This window comes from Balaenoptera borealis, assembly GCF_965194805.1.
Source record: "Balaenoptera borealis genome assembly, chromosome: 20".
In the NCBI taxonomy this organism is placed as follows: Eukaryota; Metazoa; Chordata; class Mammalia; order Artiodactyla; family Balaenopteridae; genus Balaenoptera; species Balaenoptera borealis.
In genome coordinates this window covers 34,002,119-34,025,457 of record NC_138879.1, presented here as the reverse complement: position 1 = coordinate 34,025,457, position 23,339 = coordinate 34,002,119, and the positions used below count along the sequence as shown (strand labels likewise).

General features: G+C 40.5%; 1 protein-coding gene and 1 long non-coding RNA gene across 2 annotated transcripts in view; one reads left to right on the top strand and one right to left on the bottom strand.

The window, feature by feature from the left end:
- Nucleotides 1-23,339, top strand: part of LOC309618349 — a 353,317-nt gene that overhangs the window by 116,325 nt on the left and 213,653 nt on the right. The gene's annotated exons all lie outside the window — the stretch shown is intronic.
- The window catches only part of ANKFN1 (ankyrin repeat and fibronectin type III domain containing 1), a 424,018-nt gene continuing 401,121 nt past the window's right edge, over nucleotides 443-23,339 (bottom strand). Inside the window, exons 18-20 of the mRNA XM_082371893.1 lie at nucleotides 22,238-22,404; nucleotides 14,934-15,147; nucleotides 443-1,248 (exon numbers count right to left, since the gene is read on the bottom strand). Of these exons, the coding sequence (XP_082228019.1) occupies nucleotides 452-1,248; nucleotides 14,934-15,147; nucleotides 22,238-22,404 (1,178 nt within the window). The 3' untranslated portion in view covers nucleotides 443-451. The remainder of the gene's footprint in view (nucleotides 1,249-14,933; nucleotides 15,148-22,237; nucleotides 22,405-23,339) is intronic.

Below are 23,339 nucleotides of genomic sequence, written 5' to 3'. Positions count from 1 at the left end.
AAAGGTTTGGGATGGAGGGAAAAACAATGCTAATCTTATTTTCATCTATAGAACTCCTCCCTGTCAATCACAAATGCATGAAAGAGCCTAAGCTCAGCAGTCGGATTATATAGCCAGCTGCAGAATTGAGGGTGGTTCTTTGGGTTGTCCTACCTCTGCCACAGGTGCCACCAATAGGATGGCATGTTTGAACCCTTGTGTCCAGGACTCCATGTTGACACAAAAGCTTTTCTATGCCCTTTATAGGCTGAACTGGGAATGACACCGGCAACTCTCGCCTCCACTCCAACTCTAAAAAAGAGGACCTTGAACCTGTTAACCTTTGGGTTTTTAACATTCAAACCATTTTAAAATGGGTGGGGACACGGTGGGGTGGGGGCAGGCTGGGGGTAGGGTGATGGAAAATGCAAGGACGCGCAGTGGAACTGTGGACAGCCAGTCGTGGGCCTCCCTAAAGCACGCTGCTGAGTATTTCCGACACAGGGGAGGGGGTCGGGGCCTCTGGGCTCATCTCTGGGCTCGTGAGGCTGGGCAGACCTGAGGGGCCTCCGGCGGGCGGGCTCAAGGCTTCCCAAGGCTTGGCGTCCACCAGGGCCGCGGGGTAGGGCTCCACGTAGATGCGGCGCACCGCAGGCCTTGGATCCTGGAGGCTGCCCTTCCGCTCCTCCGGGAGGCTGGCGGCGTGGGCCGGAGCCAGGCCCCGCGGCCCTTCTTGGGCAGGTGCCAGCCGCTCAGCTCCCCCGGGCTCCTGGGCCAGGCCGCAGGCCCGGGACAGCTGCTGCGTGTACACGCCCTCGGACAGCGACAGCGACTGCGTCTCGCTGTGCATGCGCAGCCAACGGTAGTGGCGGCTGAAGCCGCCGTAGTGCGGGGGCTTGGCCAGCTTCCGCTTTCCCGGGAAGCCCAGCGGCGGCCGCGCGCCCGGTGCTACTTTGGCGTGGTTCTTGGGCGCGGGGGCTGTGAGGGTCAGGCTGTGCAGGAGCTCGGTGCACGAGTGGTCGGCCTTGGGCCCCGGGCCGCGGCCCTGGGCGTCCTGGCGCGGCCCCGACGGAGGCTTCATGTCGTGCACCTGCAGGACGTCGGGGGCGCTTCCGCTCAGGCCGCTTCGGGCCTGCTGGCCGATGTCGTGCGATGACAGGTAGACCAGGTCCAGGTCTCGGGGGCTCAGGGCGTCACTGGAGTCGTAGTCGCTGTCAGTGGGGAGGAAGACTTCGGAGCAGCCTTCTTCGTCAGAGCAGGGCTGTGAATCTGCAAAGCCAGAGACTGCTGTTAGAAACAAGAGAAACTCCTAGCCAGGGCTCAAGGACGGTCCTGTGGTTGAGGCCCTCCCCCATCCCTCCTCCGTGCCTAGAAGGGCTTGCGCTTCGTTTAGTGGTCTGCTCTCATTTCTTGACGTTTTAATAATTTTTGAACAAGGGGCCCCACTTTTTCGTTCGGCGTAGGGCCCTGTAAGTTCTTAGCTAAAAGGGAAAGGAAGGAGAGGAACTTGGACAGGACCAACCACCCTTACAGAAGCAGAGGGAAACATGCCCTCCTTCCCCACATCCGATTTTACTGTTCACTGGGCTTGTGGAGAGAGGATGAAACAGGAAACAAAGCTGGATGTCATTCATGTATTTGTTCCCTAGTTTTATTTCAGAGATGATTTTTACATTTGATAAAGTAGCAGGAACTTAAAAGGGGGAAGGAAGGAGAGGAGGCACTATGGTGGCGGAAGTCAGGGAAACCTGGCTTCAAATCCTAGTTGTTCTCCAGACTGCTCTGTGATCTTGGGAAAGTTACTTAACTTCTTTGAACCTCAGTTTTTTTATCAGCAAAATGGGGATGACAGTAGAACTTCTTACTTAGGGTGACTAAAAAAAAAATAAATGGTTTATATATATAAATACTTACCATGTTGTCAGGTGCTTAAAAAGAAAAAAAATAAGGCCAAAGAAAAAAATAAAACATAAGTAAAATCAGAGGTGAAAATCACCCTCAAAGGGCATACTACACTAATCACACTGAGCCACAAGTTAGTTCTGTAGATATTTGTCATTTAGTGCACTAGTTGTTTGTATCTTTTTCCCAGTCAGGTTGTACATTTCTGTAGGGCAAAGACTGCCTTAAAATCCTTTGAATTTCCCACAGAACTCAGCCCATAATAGGTACTTGGTAAATATATGCTAATTTTGAAAACATGAAAAGTCCTCTTAAAAAGAACAAGAAATCTCTAATCTCTAAATTTGAGGCAATCCCGTTCAAAAATCTCCATAGGATTTTTCTTTTTTTTTTAGTATTTATTTATTTGGTTGCACAGGGTCTTAGTTGTGGCAGGTGGGCTCCTTAGTTGTGGCATGCAAACTCTTAGTTGCGGCATACATGTGGGATCTAGTTCCCTGACTAGGAATCGAACCCGGGCCTCCTGCATTGGGCACACGGAGTGTTATCTACTGTGCCACCAGGGAAGTCCCCTCCATAGGGTTTTTAAATGGAATTTAGAAAATTGATTTTTAAATTTATCTGGAAAAGAAAATTTGTGAGAATAGCTAACTTTTTTTTTTTTTTTTAAGGTACAGTAGGGAGGAGCCTGATTTATGAGGTATCAAAACATATTATAGAGCTTTGGTAATTAAAACTTTGTAGTATTGGTGTACAGATGGACAGATGGATCTGTAGAACAGAAATATAAAGACCAGGAACAGTCTTAATTCAGTGTGATAATTGAACATGCGGTAAAGATAGCATTTCAAGGTAGGGGAGTGAATAGATTATTCAGTATATAGTGTTGGGACAATTGGTTATCCCTTTAGTAAAATATTAGGAAAGTCCTGCTTCATCTCAAATATAAAAATTCCATGTAGTTTAAATATAACAAGCAAACTCTACAAGTATTAGAAGACAATATGTTTGTAATTTTGGGTAGGAAGGTCTTTCTAAGCAAGACAAAACCCCAGAAGTCAGAAAAGAAGTGACTGATAAATATGACTACATCAAAGTTTAATACTTTGTAAAACAAATGATCGCATAAAGTAAAAAGATAAGTGGTAGATTGGAAGAAAATAGTAGTAATATGTATAACAAAAGATTAATATACAGGATATATATAGATTTCCTGTAAATCAGTAAGAAGACAATCCAAACGGGTAGAAGATAACCAACAATTCAAAGAATAATACAAATGGCCAATAAGCATAATAAAGATATTCAACGTAGGTAGACTATAATTACTAATTAGGTAGTAATTTGGGAAATGCAAGTTGAAGCAAAGACAAAGCATTTTTTTGCCCATCAGATCTGCTGAAAATAAAAATGATAATCTCTTGTATTGGTGACGTGTGGGAAATCAGGAACCCTCATATAATGGTGGTGGGACTAGAAACTGGTCTGGCTCTTTGAATAGCAGCTTGGTAGAATATATTAAAAATGTGCATATCATTTGTCCCAGCAAGTCCTTTTTCAGATATCTATGTTTGAGAAATTGTCACTATGTGTACATGGAGGCATTTACAAATTGTTCACTGTAACATGATTTATAAAACTAGAAATAATCTTGTGGCTGAGACTACTGTGAAAGGAAGACTTAGAGACACAGAAGCATTAAGAAAAGAAAAATAGTTTAAGAAAAGAAAAATACTTTACTTGGCAAAGTTCTGCAAGGGAGTCCAAGTTCAGTGCTGGCTTGCTGATGAAAAAATACAACAGGTATTTAAAGTAAAAACCCACAGGGTTACAAGGTTATAGTTAGTCGTGCATGGTGGAAAATCAGTATGATTATCATAAGAATACTGTAAACTTAAGGGAAAAAAATTGTTTTGTTAGGGAGTCAGTAATTTACACAAATGGGATTAAGGTTTCTTCTATTTTAGGGACTAGGACCAGATGTAATATATATATTTTTTGCTTGTTTGTTTATTTCAGGGTCAGGGTATGAAGTGTTTCTTTTCCTTTTTTCTTTTTCCTGACTGTAGAAGATGACATTGCTTACTCATTGGCAGGGCAAGATTTCAGTTTTGTTCTCTCGCTGCTGGCTGCTACCCAATATCCATTATCCTTTTTTAGTTACAAAATCTTAAATTTTGTTTGAGGCAGCAGTGCATTCATGTAAAAGACCACGTTTTTTTCAGCTTCCTTTGCAGCTAGCCATGGTCACATAACTAAATTCTGGCCAGTGAGATAGAACTGAAAGTATGATATGAAACTTTTGGAAGGCTGCATTAGAGGAGCTGGCTTAGCTGGGAGATAGGCCATTTTGTTTTTCCTCTTTCCTTCCAATTGCCTGTAACAAGATGTGTTGGCTGGGCTCACAAGGCAACCTTGGAAAAGGAAGCCATGTGCTAGGATGGTGGAGCTGAAAAAGGGGGCATGGTATCTGAAGACCATGGAGTCCACATGCTGTCGCTGAATTGTCTACCTCTGGGCTTCTTTCACATAAGAACGAAATAAAATATCTTGTGTTAATGACACCCTTATTTGGGTTTTCTGTAACAAGGATCCAGACTTAATCCTAAGTGATACAAGCCTAAATGTTTATTATTAGGAGAATGGTTTAAAAATTTGGGCACATCCATACTATGGAATGCTATGCAGCAGCTACAAAGAATGAGATCAACCCTTATGTTGTTCTTTAAATAATGGCTATCAAAAAGGACTCCCTTTTTTATTTTGAGGGGTTCTACTCATCTGTTCAAGGGTCCCCTCAAACAAAGCCTTCTTTAGGAAGCACCCCACAACTGTCCCAGAAAGGATTGCCCACTTGTCTGCACTGCTGAAGTAGTTTTTCCTTCAATTATCCTTTGGCACTTAGCCTGTACAGACTTGTATTATTAGTTATCTTTTTAAATGCAAATATAACATCCTGGTTTCCTGGTTGGACCAGAGCCCTCTTAGGGCAAAGATATTTAATTCATCCATTTATTCAACAATGAAGATTTTGTTTTGCTTCAGCTGCTGCTCTAACAGAAACACTGTGTTTGGTGGCTGACTGAATATAAAATTAATAACAAAGGATCTGCTTCAGGGATTTTACTGTTTTAATGGAGGCAGGGGCATATATGCATCTATGAGACTGTGGAAGAACATATCTTTTATAAAAGAAGTTTAGCAAATAAGATGCAGGTTTATAGGAAGGAGATCACATTTTATTGGGACAGGATTGATGAAGTACTCTGTCATCTCTATTTTTTCTCTCCATTCATTCATCTCTATTTCTATCTATATTAATTTATTTCTTCACTTTCAAAAAGTGTTTTGAGGCAGCTTTTAATAATAAATATGCAAATGTTGATGAGAGGCTTAGAAACCAGAGAGGAAAATGAAACAATACAGGTAGTCCTGTTTGACTATAATACGGGAACAGGAATGGAATTTTGGGAAAATGAGGCTACAAAAGTAAGATGCCAGCAGTTTCACTCTTGGGAATTTATCCTAGAAAAATAAAGTTTATTTTCATGCAGGAACTTGTATATGAATGTTCATAGCAATTTTATTGGTATTAGCTCCAAACTGGAAATTACCCAAATATCCTTCTGTGGATGCATGATACATCCATACAATGGAATAATACTCATCAATACAAATAAAGAATTCCATTTATGTGACATTTATGAAATAATTATAGAGATGAAGTACAGATTTGTACTAGCCAGGGGCAAGGATGTGGGGAGGGGTGGTGGGTAAGGCTATAAAGGGGTAACAGAGGAAGTTTTGTGGTGACGGTACAATTGAGTATCTTGACTATGGTGGTGATTACCCAAGGCTGCACATGTGACAAATTACATAGAGCTATACAAGCGAGCCTGCATGCTTATGTGCATGTGCACACACACACACACATACACACATGCACAAGTGTATGTATAACTGGTAAAATCTGGATAAACTGTGGATTATACCAGGTTCTTGGTTTTGATGTTGTATTGATATAAGAACTGTGTAAGATGTGAACACTGGGGAGAGGCTGGGGGAAGAGAACATGGGAATTCCTGTACATTTCTTTGCAACCTGCTGTTCTTATAATTATTTTAAATAAATGGTTAAAAGAGGTTATTTAATTTTTTTTAAAAGATAGGGTGGAGTCAGAGGAGAGCAGTGAATGCCTAGATAAGGAGTTTGTACCTAATTTTGTCACTAGTGGGTAATTATCAGCGAATTTTGAAGAAGTAATTGACAAGATGAGAGCTGTGATTTAGGATAATTATGTAGCAGGTAGGATGTAAGAAGAACTGGATCAGGAGGAAACAGCAGGGAGGCCAGCTGGGAGGCTGTTGTCCAAGCTATGTTTCCTTTAAATATTTACCTTTTTTAGGTTGTGGGCCTGAGCAAGAGTGGTGGTTACGTGGAAGAGAAGAGAAGTCCAGGAAGATCATTCATTCAAAGATGTTTACTGAACACCTATTTTGTGATAGACAGACATGGTCTCTGCTTTCAAGCAGCTCACAGAGGGAGGATTAGACAATAAGAATATACATAAGATTAATTTCAAAGAGTGAAGTTCTATGAATAAAATGAAACTGAACTTCAGCTAGAGGGTGACTTGGGAGGGAGGTTCGTTTAATAAGGTGGCCAAGGGAGGAGTCTCTGGAGTCTAGATGAGACCTCAGTGATCAGAAGGAACCAGCTATGTGGACATTTTAGAGAGCAGTCTTTCAGACAACTTGGAGAAGGAAGTGCAAAGGCCCTGAAATGACTAATAGGTTTCAGGCCTTGGTGCCTGGGAGATAGGAGTAGCATTAAACCGGAGGAGTTTAATTGCAACAGGGTTGGGCAGTGGAAGAGATGGTAAATTTAATTTGGGACAGGTTGAACTTAAGCAGTTGGCCAAAGCATCCTGGAGGGATGGAATGGGAATGTGGTAGGGTAGCAAAGTTGAGGGAAGATGTTTCTGGGTAGAGAAGAAGGAACTGTTGGAAAGGGAACTGTTGAAGATATGAGTAGTACGTTGATGGAAATAACAAGGCGGGGTGATCACTTGGGAGCACAAGTGCTGTCATTGGTCTTTAGTGAAAAAGATGTAAGGACTCCTGGTTAGGGAAGAAGACAGACATAGCTTTTCAAGTTAAAAGGCGAGAACTGGATAAAGGCTTGGGATGAATGACTTTGAAATTCTTAAAACAAATTTTAGGCAGTACTTTTCCCTATCTTTAGTGGGAAAAATTGGAAACTGCGAGTAATAGGCTGTCAGAACTGTTGGCTGTTTTTGATGATGGCAGTGGTGGGTGCCATAGGGGTCATGAAAAAGAGAGGTTAACTGAAGATTTGAAATTGGGCTGGAAATAAGATCCATGCAATTAATTGAAAATCGACTTTAGTTGAACTTTCTTCTCTATTTATCTGGTCACTGTTGTCTATTCAGCTATCCATATGTACTATTCATTTGCATCCACAATAGTAATAACAATACTTGCTATTTACTTAGTACTTACTGTGGGCCAGTCATCATGCTAAGTGCTCTAGGTGCTTTATCTTACTTAATTTTTACACCAGTTCCCATTCTGCAGATAAGAATACTGAAGTCTAGGCTTATTAAAATTTCCAATTCATATAAGCTGGTAAGTGGCAGAATAGGAACCTACACGCAGATTTGTCTCACTCCAAAGACCTGCTGTACTGCCATTTACCTTAGAATTCCCATGGCTTTCTGTGGAAGCTTTCTGAGGCCTGGGACCTGGTTCATCTGATTCACTTTGCGTGGCGCCCACACATAGCTATATTAAGCTCTTAGTAAGAGAAACACGTTGGGTCTTGTATTAGTTTCCTGTGGCTATTGTAACAAATTACCACACACTCATGGCTTAAAACAACAGAAATTTATTCTCTCACAGCTTTGGAAGCCGAGAAAGTCTGAAATTAAGGTGTCAGCAGGGTTGCACTCCCTCTGGAGGCTCTAGGGGAGAATACTTCCTTGCCTCTTACAGCTTCTGGTGGCTGTTGGCATTCCTTGGGCTGCATCACTCCAATCTCGGCTTCTGTCTTCAAGTGAACTCTCGTCTGTGTCTTATAAGGACACTTGTCGTTGGATTTAGGGCTCACCTGGGTAATCCAGGATGATCTTATTTCAGGACCCTGAATTATATCTCTGAAGACTCTTTTTCCACATAAGGTCACATTTGCAGGTTCTGAGGGTTAGGACGTGAACGTGTCTTTTTAGTGGCCACCATTTAACCCACTAGAAGTCTGATAGTAAAAATGATACATCTAGAAGCAACTGCTGAGGAGTGTGTGTCACTTTTTTCCTCTTTCCAGCCTATATCAGGTCAAATGCGCTATAAGAACAGTTTGCACTTTGACCTCTCAGCGTACAAATAGTGAGCATTTGTTGGTTGTAGGGGAATAAGGAGTATATGAAGGTATGCTTTAAAGGGCTGACATTCTAATATTTCAGTGGAGCATCATATTTTAAGACTCAGTCTCTCAGGAAGAGCCTGTGCTGATTTCCCCAGGTAGAGTTAGTTGCTCAGTTCTCATGGCTCATAAAGCATTTTATTTATATCTCTGTTATTGCATTTATCAAGGTTTATTATAAATTATTCATTTGTATTTTTATCTCCCTCATTAACTGTGAACTCTAGAGGGCATGCACTGTGTCTTGTTCATCTCTGCTTAGTAAATGTTGAAGAAGCCAGTCAGTGAAGGAATGGGCTAAGGAAGGAGTCAAGCAAAGGGACATGCAGATCCTCTGTATTTCCCAGATCATCTGATCTGAGCATGAACATGTGAACAGACCATGAGGACTAGAGTGTGAATTAATCATCACTGTATTATTAGCCTCTTGTGGTGTATCTGGTACATACAAGGCTCTCAGTAAAGAATGCTGGGTTGAACTGAAACTGAAACGAATATTGAAATCGGAGAGCTTAAAGAGCAAAGAGATTTGATTGCCTCTTAAAAACAATACTGAAAGCAGCCTGAAAAGATCTGATTTACTTAATCTGCCATAGAAATGTCTGAAAACAATCACCTAAATCATTTTGCTTTATTTTATTTTTTTCATTTTGCTTTATATTTGGTGGTACTTGATTTGAGTCAGCCCAGTTGTAGCAGAAAGAACAATTATCTTAAAACTAGACAAAACTGGGCTGAAGTCCTGTCTTGTTCCTTACTGTGTATATGATCTTGAGCAAATCACTTAGCCCCTCTGAACTTAGCCCCTTCATCTGTAGCATGTAGGTAATTATGTTACCTATCTTCCATTGGTGCTATGAGGATTAAATTTGTTTAAAATACTTTAAGTGCCTTACAAAGAGAAGGTGTTAATATTATTGAAATCCTTTTCACTTTTATTTTTATTAAACAAATTTTTTTTTATTCATTTATTCATTTATTTTTTGGCTGCATTGGGTCTTTGTTGCTGTGCGCGGGCTTTCTCTAGTTGTGGCGAGTGGGGGCTACGCTTTGTTGCGGTGGCTTCTCTTGTTGTGGAGCATGGGCTCTAGGCGCGTGGGCTTCGGTAGTTGTGGCACAGGGGCTCAGTAGTTGTGGCACACGAGCTCTAGAGTGCAGGCTCAGTAGTTGTGGCGCACGGGCTTAGTTGCTCCGTGGCATGTGGGATCTTCCCGGACCAGGGCTCGAACCTGTGTCCCCTGCATTGGCAGGCGGATTCTTAACCACTGCACCACCAGGGAAGTACTCTTTCCACTTTTAAATAGAGAATAACTAGAAAGCATATCAAGAGGTGACTCATTAAAATACAAACCAATAATCAGAAAAACTTCAAGATTTTGCTGTGAGAATGGTGAATAAAGGAGAACAGTCATCTCTTGAAGGGTGTCTTGTGTTAGTTAGTCCAGTACTGTATTTCTCATCCTAGATTTAGCACTGAGTTTGTAAATGATGTGAATTCTTTACTGTAGCTCCCGGGAGCAAGGGAGATAGGAGATAAATCAAGAGAAGAGCTAGTTATAACTGTAGTAACCCAGGAAAGAGATGAAAAAGGGCTTGAGTATGGAGTGGTAAATATTATCTTGTAGGTTCAAAGACCTACACTTTGGAAACACTGCTCTAGTGGGAATCTAAATATTTGACTTCCATGGTGGTTGTATTATTTATTATAGGACTTAGTGGAACCGATTGCTTAGAGTGGGATACCCCTCCCAGAACAAGCTGGGAAAATCTCCAGGATGCCAGCCAGGGCACTGAGGAGAGTTTCCAGGGATTTAGGTCACTGCCACTCCCTCCCTTCCTGGAAAAGAATGCAAAGTGCAGCTTCCATCCCCAGATCCGGGCCATATGCTCCATTAAGCATTGTAGGCGCCTTGCCCAGCTGTTATTTTTAATAAACCTGGTTGTGCGCCTCAATTTCCCTTAGAGGGCCCACTGGGCAGGCCAGCACTGGTAGAACCTTGCATTTCCCCTCTGGTTGACCCAAGAGCTGTTTGATGGAAGTTCTGCCCATAGTATTAGTGCTAGCTTAGGAAGCTTGGCTTTCTTGCCATTGTAATGGGTGTTGCAACTCCTGGTCTCTGTGGATCAGGCCAACAACAGCAGAGTAGAATTGATGTGGATTTTGAGGGCTTTATGGGGAGATGACATTGCAGGGAAGAAGAATTGATTTAAAGCCATTGCTTTTCTCTTAAAGGCAGGGGGCATGGCAGGATGGAAAGAAAGGAATAATTAGTAGTATTTGCCCTAAAAATCTGTCTTCACATTTTTAATATATCACTGTCCAAATTGCTGCTTTTTGTGTGTGTGCCTCATTGAATCTGTTTCCACTATGTTTGAGTAGAATTTAAATAATTTAGAAACAAAGAATTTTAATAAATCTCTCATCAGGCCTTGGGTAGAACCTCAGGGGCTTGTTCACCTTCTAATTTCCCATCTTCAGATTCCTGTTGATGCTTTTTTTCTTTGATCTGTTTCATTTATGCCATAGTGTTCTTAATCTTAACATCATCTGGGAAAAGCTTACCAGGAAGATTTACATTTGGAAGATCAGGATAATCTTCACATGCATCTGAAGGAAACAATGCCCCCCTCCCCCCTGTTGCCTCACCCATGCGTCACTAGGAGAAATAGCGGTATCGGAAAAAAAAAAATTGCTGCTGCCTGTGACTACTATGCCCACAGAAAAGGAGTGGGAGAGAAAATACCCATGTGATGGACCAATCATTCCACCCCTGCCTTGCGCTGCCTTTTCTAGGAGCCAACTTTCCTCCTTGGGTCCTTGGGAGATGCTTAATTTTAATTGACTCAGAGGAGTTCTACTTTGTGTTTGAAAACCACACAGAAATGGGAAGTAAGTTAAAGAGTTCCACTGCTCTCCCACCCTGTTTGTCCAACCACATACACACACAAACAAATCCAAGGTACTCAACAGCCTTAAAACAGAATCTTGGGCTGGTACCAGAGTCTAGGCTTGTGATAGGCTTTGTATTTCCATCAGGCTTCTCAGAAGTTAAGTGACCCCTACTCACACAGAATGGAACTGTGTTGCAGACTTTGCCCTGTGAGCAACCAATGGGGATATACCTCTAAATTGGATTTTTCCCTCTTCATAAATGGTTTCCAAACAATTAAAAATAGTCATACTAGTGGAGAGGACAGAGTATGCAGGAGCAGATTTCATTGCTCTGAAATGCTTGTGCTTTTGTGAGGGGATGCAGTGCTAAATGTTTCTCCCAGTTCTCAACAGTTTCCCTGTCACTGGGTTCCATTTTTCATTTGCTGCCCTTCACGTCTTTGTGTTTCACAGCCCATGGAATCTTGGCTTCAGAGAAATAAATGGACCCAAGAGAGAGTTATATTTTAAGAAACAGAATGATGATCGCTCACATTTTAAGTTAATAATAAAATCCGAGTGTAATTGGCCAGATCTTCCCAGCAGGGTGTGTGTGTAACCCGTCATCTGGCCAACGTGAGAATTTGGCACTTATGTGGCACAGGAGAGGCCACCCTCATACAGCCAGGGGGGACCCACTTAGGACCCTGTGGCCAAGAGAAGATTAAACACTGGGAAAGTTCTGTGAGTAGAGAGGGCAGACAAGGGCTGTGAAGTGGAAGTAGAATTGAAGAGTTGTTTGTAGAATTATGTGAATTGGGGAACAACATAGGGTATATCTATCCTGCCTTTAAAAAAATGCCCTTTCAAGCCTGTACCTCTCCAGCTACTGCCCTCCCTCCTTCTTCTCTTTCACAGCCAAGATTTTGAAGAGTGTATCCTTGCTGATCCCATTTACTCCCCTATCTACTTCTATTCGGTTTCTATCTCCTTTCCTTTATAAACTGCTGTCATCAAGGCTACTGACGACTTCCTTGTTGAAAACAAAAAACAAAACAAAAAAATAGAAGCTTTTCAGTTTTATTTAACCTTTTACCATCATTTGATATGTTTTAATTTCTGTGACACTACTCTCTTGATTTTGTCTTCTTCCTCTGGTTGTTACTTCTTAGTTTAAGAAGTCTCGCTCTTCTGTTCCACAGGGATCCTTCCATAGTCTCCTCTCTTACTCTACCTGCTCTCTTTAGGAAATATCAAGCATTTTCATAGCTTCATCATTCATATGTCAACAATTATTAAATCTATATTATTAGTCCAGTTCTCTTTTCTGAGCTTCAGACCCTATACATCCTGGTTTTTTTTTGAATGTTTCTTTTTGCATGGGATGTCCCAAAGCCAACCTAAATTCAACATGCCCATTCGCTCAAGCTTGTTTCTTCTCCTGTCTAACCTGTTTTTGGTAAATAGCATCATAATGTCCTGAGGCACTGTCTCCTCTGTTAATAAGCTTCCTAATTGATCTCCTGCTTCCAACATTGGTCTCTTCAAGCAACACACAGATTGGATTATAAAGAAAATACAGATTATATCAATCCTTGCTTAAAAGTTTTCAGTGGCTTTCCATCACAAGTAGAATAAAATTCCAGCTTCTTACCATGCCCTGCCTGGTCTGGCCCTTGCCTTTCTCTGTACCCCATCTCTTACCACTAACCCCTTTGTTCACTCTGCTCCAATACTTTGGCTTTCTTTCCACCCCTCACCCACCTCAGGGCCTTTTGCTGTTTTGTTGCTTGGAATATTCCAACTCCAGATCTTTGTATAACTGGATCCTTTTTTTGTGGCTGGTTCAAATGTAACCTTCACAGATAGGTCTCTGCTGATCATCCTAGTGGATTCAGCACTCTCCCTACCCACCTTGATTGCTGTTTTGTATTATGCATTGGAATATTCACTGTTTGAAATGATCTTGTTTATATTTTCATGTCAGCTCTGTGGGAGCACAGACTTTGCTTTGTTTATCATTATATCCCTGTTACCTTGAAGAGTGCCTGGAACATAGTGGGTAGCCAATGAATGTTTTTTTAAATGAAAAAAAAAGGCCATGTCCTTAGATCCTGAGTGCAGCCAGACTGCTTGCAGTTCCCTGAACTACAACACAGTTGCACATTCTGCTTCCTCTTCCTATAATGATTTCCTTTTTCCTCTTTTTCAGCTCCACTCCTACTTATCTGTCAGTACTTGACTTTGTCACCTCTTCCAGGAAGCTCTCTTTGATCTTATGTTTTCCTGGTTAACACCTTCATTAGCCTCTATAGCACCCTATGCATGTCCTCATTATAGCACATATGCAATTAGTATGAAATTGTTTGTTAATGTATCTGTCTCCCTGTTAGATTAGCTTCTGGCAGGGATGGTATTTTATTTGTATCCCCAGCCCACTGGGAATCTATAAAAATCTACTTAATTATTTTGTTGAATTATTTGTTAAATCATAGAATTCTTTGGTAATGTAAATTAGCTGTCCCCCAAGTTCTTGCACTAGCCAAGTTTTGATTTTCAGACATGATGTTTTAAAAATGTACATAACCTTACTTATAGAAAAGGTTCATGCCCCCACTGAAGTCTTCTGTAATAAGAATAACATTAAATACTATACTTACAATTTATTGTCTACTATGTGCCATGAACCTCTGACATAGATTGTCTTATTCACAAATAACTTTTCAAGGTGTATATATTATTATTCTCATTTTTCATATGCAGAAACTGAGACTTACATGTAGTAATCTGTTCAAGCGCATATAGCTAGCAAAAAAAAGCTGGAATTTGAATCCAGGTCTTTGATTTCTAAGCCCAAGCTCTTTCTGCTACGCCATGCTGCCCCCTATGGGACAAGTTCACATTTCAGAACTGTTTATTAAAAATATCAATTATTATCATTGTAAAGCTTATAAAATTTGAGCTTTTATAAGCTACAGAATCAGGAAAGATGCTTTGAATACCATTATTTTAATCAACTAGAAAAATGGCATTAGTTTTAACATGTTCTAGGCAAGAGCATTATATTGTCTGTGACTAGTACGCTTTCTCTCTGTTTATAAGCATAAGGGTGTTTTGTAGAAGTTTGTATTAACTCAGCTATGTTTTTTCCAGTTAGTATTTGCTATGTAAACTCCAACTTAATTCCCAAGAGTGGAGGTGACTTGCTAGGCCTCTCCTCCAGCTTATCTGTAAGTTGTCTCCTGATTGTTGTATCCATGATGAGACTAATCTACTTATTTGGCCTCAGGCTCAGGATTCTAGTGTATCCACAGTTTCTCTCCCAACTCTCACCCCAGGATGTTGGTGCCATGTGGGTGGGAAGTTTGCCATGAACTTTACCCAGACTAGGACCTACTTCCTGCCTCATTCCTGTCAGTCTCTCCCTATTTACTGGAGGCTGGGCCTGTTCTCTTTATTACCTGGTTTTGGTTAAATTCCTTTTGTATCTTGGAAGCTTGGCCTAGAACTGGACTGAATCTTCCCCACCCCTAAATGGAGGTGATCTCAGGTCATTGCCCTAGCTTCCTACCCCTCCCCATTCTGATTTTGTTTCCTCTGTGCTTCTAGACTCTTACCACTGAGCAGTGTTTCCTACTGCTTGCTGGAACTAATGACTTAGCACAGAAGAACCTCATCAGTGGAGACAGGACCAAGAATCTGGTGACTGAAATATAGAACTTTAGATCTTATTGCTTACCACTCACTGCCTTTCTTCTGTGCATCTCTGGGGATGGGGATGGTGATGGAAGGCAGTCTATATGTGATGATGTAGAATTGATCTTCTTTAGGTTCTGCTCATCTGAGGGGTCTATCAGCTTAGTGATGGATAAGCCAGAAACTGGTTGTTTGTATCTTGCATAATGTAGAGCATCCATGATCCACCTCATTTCACGCCAAACTTCATCTATTTGCTTTGGGATAAAATGGTAAAAGACATTAATTATCAAACAGGTTTAAAAAGGTATAAGTTTCCCTGAGAGTCCAAGATGATACATTTTCCACAGTATTGGTTCTGAGCAAGGGTAAAATATTTTCAACATAGGTTTGCTAAACCAGAAAACACCTCTTCTTTATAATCTCTTGTGTCTTGCATGTTTTTACCTGAGAGGCTATTTCATTTAGTGCAAATAGTGGAAGACCTGGATTCCAGCTGGGATCCACAACTTACTGGTTCTGTAACAACCTTTGGCAAATCACTTGACCTTTTCCAGCCTCAGTTGCCTTATTTGTGAAATGTGGACAAGACGTTTCCCCTTTTATACCTCACAGGACTGCTGTGATGACTGGGTGAAATGATATATTTGAAGGTCCTTTGTAAAAACTGCAGGGTACATTTCTCGTACATATGAAGTGTTATTAATTCTCAGCATGTAATGAGATATTACTCATTAGGATATTATGGGGAAGGCATATGATGAAGTCTGAATTTCAGAACAGGTGAAGAAAGGAATGTAGTTTTAGTTCTATGTGAACTAGAAGAACAAAGCATTACTGGAATAAGCAGAGATTCTTGGACCTATTTTAATAGAAATAACTTTTATATATTAAACTTACTTTCTTACATATAAGTGCTTCTAAAGTACAAACCAGCTTAAACAGCGTATTCTTCTAAGTAATTTAAACATCCTTGTAATTTTAGAGTAGCCCATTTGATTTCTGGGTTACCAAAGAGATTTTAACATTTTCATTATAAAGTATAATAGTTGTTACTCAGTTGTAAAAGTCATTCATATTTATGTGTCTGTCTCTGTAGATGACAGATATTCTCCCAAATCTTAATAGACACTATCCATAAACTTTCTGGTTATTCTGACTCTCTCCAAGGAGGTTGTTAATGACATTTTTTCATGGGACCCTGGAGCTTGTGATAGGCTTTGCATCTAATTTCACTGGGTGCTTTGAGCAAGCCGTTAACTTCTGACCCATTTACTCAGCTGTAAAAAGAAGAGGTTGTACCGAATGATGTCTAAGTTCCCTTCCAGCTCTGACACTTTATGATTTATTTTTGAAGAACCTTTGGAAAGTTGGTGTCACTCAGTTTCCAGGTAGAAGGTGTTCATTGTATGAATACTGCAAGGTTAAGGTCTCTCTGATTGTAGAAGGGAGTATCCAATGTTCTATTTTATTTTCAAAATTCCTTTTTAGGGCCTTAATGTGTACTTAAAGAATACTCTTTAAAGAATCCACAAACCTGGTGCTCCCTCCAACAAACACAGATTCTGAAATTGTGATAGTCTGTGGTGTTCAGAGTGACAGGCAAGCTTGAGTGAACTAGTGAATGGCACTGCATCATTGGTAGCCATTTTCCCTTGCTTTCTAGTAACGTTCTGTAATGAAAGCATGAAATTGAGCTTCAGGCTTTGTTAAGGCAGTGAGTTGGACTGAAGGTTCAGCAGTGGCAGGCCCATGAGGAGGCTCTGAACAATGTAAAGAGAGAAATCTGAAGTTCAGGGGGTAAAGCTAAAATGGAAGTCCAAGTCAAGACTTGGGCAGATTTCCTTAATGGGATTGTTGCTTTCTTAGCTAGCTTTTATTGATCCTACCTCATGCAGCATACTCTCATCTCAAAGTTTAAGGTACTGCATGACTATGGACAACTTTTAGAGGTCCTGCCAAGGGCAGGTACTGTGCTTTTGTACCTTTAACTTTTGGCTGTGCAAAGAATAGGTACTCAGTAAATGATTATTCAGTGAATGAAGGTATGAATGAATGGTTATCTAATTCTTTAGATCTCTGCCCTCGAACAGAGTTATTATGAGGACTAAGTAAGATGATGTAGATGAGTGCACCTTGTAAGCTGTACATTGTTACAAAGTTTTCAGTTGTTACAATGACAGTCATGGTTATTGTAGTGGACAGAATGTGGCCTCCCGAAATACATGTCCACGTCCTAATCCCTGGAATTTGTATTACCTTATATGATAAAAGAGTAAATATTACCTTGTATGGCAAAAGATGTGATTAAGTTAAGGATTTTGACAGGAGGAGTTTATCCTGGATTATCTGAGTGGGCCTTAATTCCAATGACAAATGTCCTCATAAAGACATTCTTACGAGAGTGAGGCAGAGGGAGATGTGGCAGACAGAAGAGAAGGAGGCAGTGTGACCACAGAAGCAGAGATTGAAGTGAGGTGGCCACAAGTCAAGGAATGCCAACAGCCACCAGAAGCTGGAGGAAGCAGAGAACAGATTCTCCCACTCTCCAAAGGGAGTGTGACCCTGCCAACAGCTTGATTTTAGATTTCTGGGCTCCAGAACTGTGAGAGAATAAATTTCTGTTGTTTTAAGCTACCCCGTTTGTGGTAATTTATACAGCAGCCCTAGGAAATGAATACAATTATTAACAATCTACTTGTTCTCTTTGGATAGATTGCTTTAGCCTTATTGTTGAGGATGGATAGTGAGAGTTAGTGTAGAAATTTAAAAAATTATGTGTAGAAACAATGGTTATTTCTTAATTTTTCTCAGTGATGAAGTGAAGAGGTATTAACTGAAGAAAAATCAAAAACATAGGTACAGGGAAGCCTATGGACTGAGTTTAATGGACTTAGCTAAGTAGCTCTAAAAGAAGTACAATTTTCACCCATTTTTACCTTATACCATTGATCTAAAAATAACTGACAACATAATCCCCCTGATTTTAATGTCCAAATTCAGCTTCTAAAAACTTGCTGACACGTTTTTTAAAAAGAAGGACTATGAACTTACTAGGTCTGTTGGTTAAAAGTTTTGCATCCATTTCTCACCCTGCCCTTTAAAAATTTTGGTTTTCATCCCATAAATGACACCCCTTTCTCTGTACTCAGGCAAGATAATATTTTTATTAAAATGTGAAGGTGATTGGTTTTCTCACAGCACCGTTACAAGGTGCTTGAGGGGATGATAGATTGGCTATATTTAATGAGCTGTGTTTCTGTTACAGCTTAGGAGCATTTGAAGCATTACAGTATATAAATTATAGCCTAATTACCCTTTAGGCTTTAGCAGCTCAGAATATGCCAAGTGCCAAGTCTCAACACTTTGACATTTCTGCTGCATGTGTTGTCTATAAAGGCTGTATACCTTACCTGTGATTTTCTACACCTCCCCTGGCCTAGCCCTTCCCCTTTCTGGCTGCACTCCTTGGCTTCTTTTCCTTACTGTATTTACATAGACTCCCTTGCTGTTTACAATGTTTGGTTTGTGTAGTGCCTTCAACACTGTCTTAGATCTGGAATCATACAAATGCTCTCACAGCTGGCACTTGCCTCTGCAGATTATGGTGTGTGGTGAGCTGAGCTGTGAATGCCAGTGGGTGAATGGCTGCAGCTGGTTTTCATTCTGAGCAAGAGAGATTGAGAAGCTCAGTGTAGATAAGGGGAGAGATGATATTGCATTAACTCTACTCAGTGAAGTCACCCATGTTGGATGGAGCAAGGCAGTCCACTGAAGGCTGTGGGTGCAAGGAGATGGTCTGGTTTTAGCCTGGCCAAGAAGTGCTTTTTTGAACCCTTTGGGAATTGGCTTTTATCCAAGTCTGCGTTTACCTGGCTGGCTGGAAGAGTGTGTAGAGGCCACTCTCAAGTGACCTGCTTTGGGAGGCCAGTGCAGGCTAGAACTTTAAAGAATTCCTGGCCTGGCCTGCCTTTATCCATCCCGCTTAATAGTGTGATGAAAGGGAAGGAGAAAAAGGCAGTGGAGCCCTAGACTAGGTGAAAAACAGGAGTGAGGATAGTCATCTGGAAGTAAGAATGGAGCCAGAAACTCTTGGAGTAGTTTGAGACTGTGACAGACTGAAGAAAGTCAGCTTTCTTGTGTTTGAACATAGTGGATTCAGGGGAGCCTTAAGTGGAATAAAGCAGAAATAGAACTTAAGGTATGATTAGAGAAGTGCTTCTCTAAAAATATTTATGGTTGTTAAAGAAGTCATGAAACGTTAGAGCCAACTAGGTGCTTAAGAAGGCATCTAGTCCAATTCTTTTATTTTATATATGAGGAAATTGAGGCCCCTGGATCAAATGAATTGTCCAGTACTCCAAGGTTTATCAGTAGAAGATTCAGGACTAAAAATGTATGCTAATTGTCTTCTAGTCATTATTCTTCTTACTCTGTTCCACTATTCCTTACATTGGGTTCAAAAGATAAGTCAATCTTTCGTATTCTCCTCATGCTCCATTCTTCCTTTTCCCACCCCCTTCCCCCGTCAATGTTCTACTTTTACTGGAAATAAAATAAATGACGTAAATGTTTTGAAGTTTTAAATACTACACTCTCAGGTCAAGAAAGCAAGTAAGTTCTTGAAAGGTTTATTTTTTTAGTCTAAGAGGTCACCTAAAATATCTCATTTAGGATGAGAGAAGTAGGATAGGATTTGTCTGCTCACACTTTGCAAGCATATTACGATATCTTCTTCCTGAGTACTTAATAAACCCACAATCTTGCATATCATGTTTTAAAGCATTTTCCCTTCTTATTAATTAATAAATGAATGAATGTATAATTTATTCCATACTTATTATGTGCAGGCACTTTAGTGAATGCTTTACATGCATTACCTTGTTGAATTCTCTCAGTGACACTGAGAGCTAGTACTATTATTATCATCATCCCTGTTTTACAGATGAGGAGATTGAGATTTAGAGAACTTTATTTGCCCAAAGCTCACAGCATTTCCTCATCTTAGGTCCTCATTACTTGCCTGGAGGGTTGCAATAGCTTCGTATCTGGTTTCCCTGCCTTTAGTCTACTTCTCCTTAAATCTAGGAATGATATGTAAATTATTTAGTAGCCAGTGAGAATGAGTACTTACTATAAACAACCAGTGTGGCCATACCAATGCGAATGGGAGGAATATCCTCCCCTGCCTGATTCTGTCCTGAACATCTGTGAGATCCTATAACTGACTTTCTCCAAAACTTTGGCCAGGTTCCTATTGCCTGCAGAATCAAGTACAAATATCTTACCATGGCCTTTAATAAAGCCCTTGTATGATCTGATCTCATTGCTACTTTCATTTTTACCTAATTTCTCACTACTGTCCTTTACTCAGTTTATGCCCCAGCTAATCTTGACTACTCATCATTCCCCAGATACAATTTTTCTGCTCTCTCTGCCTTATCTGTTTATTCTTTTTCTTTGCCTCTTAGTCTATTTCTCCTCACTATAGACTAACCTATCCCTATAGGCCTAGCTCAGGTATCAGTAACATCCTCTATGACAACTTTTTTATACCCACAAATGTAGGTAAATTTTTACTTCTTTGTGTTGGCACAAAACTTTTTTTTTTTTTTTTTTGTACCTCTCTTTTGGCACCTAACTCATTTTACAAATAGTATTTTTACACATTTCTTGTCTACCCTAATGGATTTTAAATGCTTTAAGGTCAGGGACCATGTGTAATTCAACTTTGTATCTCCCTTACAGTGCCTGACACCTGGGTGTCCAACAAATATTTATTAGATTGACCTGAATATATGTCAAAGTGATATTTATGATGGGGCTATTGCTATTACAGAAGTCCACACTTATCCATGGTTTTGCTTTCTGCAGTTTTGGTAACCATTGGTCAACTGAGATCTGAAAATATTAAATGGAAAATTCCAGAAATAAATAATTCATATGTTTTAAATTGCCACTGTTCTGAGAAGTGTGATGAAATCTCCTGTCATTCTGCGCCGTCCTGCCCAGGACGTGAATCATCCCTTTGTCCAGCGTATCCCTCCCATTAGTCACTTAGTAGCCACCTTGGTTATCAGATTGTTGCAATATTGCAGCTCTTGTGTTCAGGTAACCCTTATTTTACTTAATAATGGCCCCAAAGCACAAGACGTAGTGATGCTGGCAATTTGGTTATGGCAAAGAGAAGCCACAAAGTTCTTCCTTTAAGTGAAAAGGTGAAAGTTCTTGACTTAATAAGGAAAGAAAAAAAAAATATATGGTGAAGTTGCTAAGATCTGTGGTAAGAATGAATCTTCATTCCGTGAAATTGAAGGAAAAGAAATTCTTTGTAGTTTTGCTCTTGCGCCTCAAACTGCAAAAGTTATGGGAACAGTGCATGATAAGTGCTTAGTTAAGATGGAAGAGGCATTAAATTTGCACAATGAGATATTTTGAGAGAGAGAGAGAGAACATTCGCATAGTTTTTATTACAATGTATGGTTATAATTGTTCTATTTTATTATTGTTAATCTCTTACAGTGCCTAATTTGTAAATTAAACTTTAGCATAGGTATGTACGTATAGGAAAAAAATAGTATATATAGGGTTAGATACTATCTGCAGTTTTCAGGCATCCACTGGGGGTCTTGGGATGTATCCCCTGAGGTTAAGAGGGGACTACTGTATATTCATTTTGTGAATTGGGTTACTACAGGCATAAAGATCATAAGATTTGTCCAAGGGATTTAGGGGCAATTTCAGACTAGATCCAAATTCTCTTGTTGAGTAATCAGTACCCCTTTCTCAAGACCCTAAGATGTCACCATAGGGCTTTTCCAGAAAAGACCATGGACAGGGAACACATTTTTTAACCTCTGTAGCTACACATTAAAGTGTCAGTTCTGCCAGAAAGAAGTCCAAAGAATGAGGAATCTTAGGTCCAGCTGAATTTGGGTTAACATAAACTGATGGGTCATTCTCTTCTCTTTTTCTCCGGGATATTGAATTAATTAATACAGTTTTTCTCTCTGTTGGAATTATCAGTGGGCTGCTGGGTAAGGATAATATTCTGATCTCTACTTCTTCTGGCAGTGATTTTTCTCTCCAGTATGGGAGACTACTGCTACCTACCACAGTGGCTGATACAGCTCTTATTAACACAGTGTTTGATCTGTAGCTTTTTCTTAAGCCTTTGTATAAAAACTCACATTTCCCTGAGCTCCGCATTTCAACCAAATCAACAAGCTGTTTGCACATGGTTGTCTTTAAATTAGCCCAGATTGCTGTTCTTTCTTAGGCTTGGTTCTCATCCCTCCACCATGTCCCTTCTTTCTCCCTTTTACCTCGGAAGAAACAAACTGTTACCTGAATGAAATCTAACACTTGCTGGTGTCTTTGTTTGGCAGCTGCAACCTCACTGTCTGAGATTGCTTCCCTCAGGGACTGTTGGGTATTCAGAGAATCCAGCTCCACAACAGCAGAAAGGCGGCAATACAGACTAATAAATTTCTCCCTGTAGCTGCAAAAATGAACTGGAAAACGGACAAGCAAAATAACACATGTTAAGATTTGGTATCAAAATAGAGAAATTCATACCTCAGAGAAAACAAGTTGAATGAAAACATGATTTATTAATCCTATCAGTGGAAAATATTAGGCCATAAATAAATTATAAATGTGCTCTTAAGGGGCCAGTTGTCTGGCTTTAGTCATACAGTATTCCCTTTTAAGGTTTACCAAGTCCTGGTAAGGTATGGGGAAGCGGAGTCGGCTAAAGCTGCAGTTTATGTTCAGCCCCTAAAGTTGGGCTACTACTGGGAGAGTAAGTTTGCTTATCACTTTAAAGGAAAAAAAAAAAAAAAAAGCAAGTAGCAATTTGAAACCTAGTTTTGACTGCCATGTCTGATTTCCAGTATGTATCTTGCATGTTCCTTTCCAAGGCCAGAAGTCCCAGAAGATACAAGGCATGCTTTTCTCAGGGTATGTTTTGTCTTTTGTCTGGCTGGAAAATGTCTGTAAAGACCTAGTATGATGAGTTTTGATTCTTCTCCTGCCTCTCCACTCCTCAGCTCCGCTGGAAGGATGATGGAGCTAATGCTCGATAGACCATTTTTGTCTTCACCTTCCTCTCTTAAAAGATAATGGGCCAGAGGCCAAAGGAAACAGTCTAATCTTCATCTCTATCATGGAGGAGGGAGAGAGGAGTGTGGGACTCAGCCTGGTGCAGGCAACCTGAGGTGATCCGATGTTTCAGACTTCTCTGACTGGCTCTGATCATATACCGTAACTTCAGATTCCAGTAAGATGAGGAAAGCATCCCAATTCAGACTAGTGTAGTACCAGTCTCTTCCTGGCCATTGCTGAGTTTGGAGACTCACTCGCCAGGAGCCTCACTTACTCTGTGTGCCTCTGACCTGTATCAGTGTGTTTTGTGCTTTGGAAATAGGGCTGTAATAACTCAACAGAT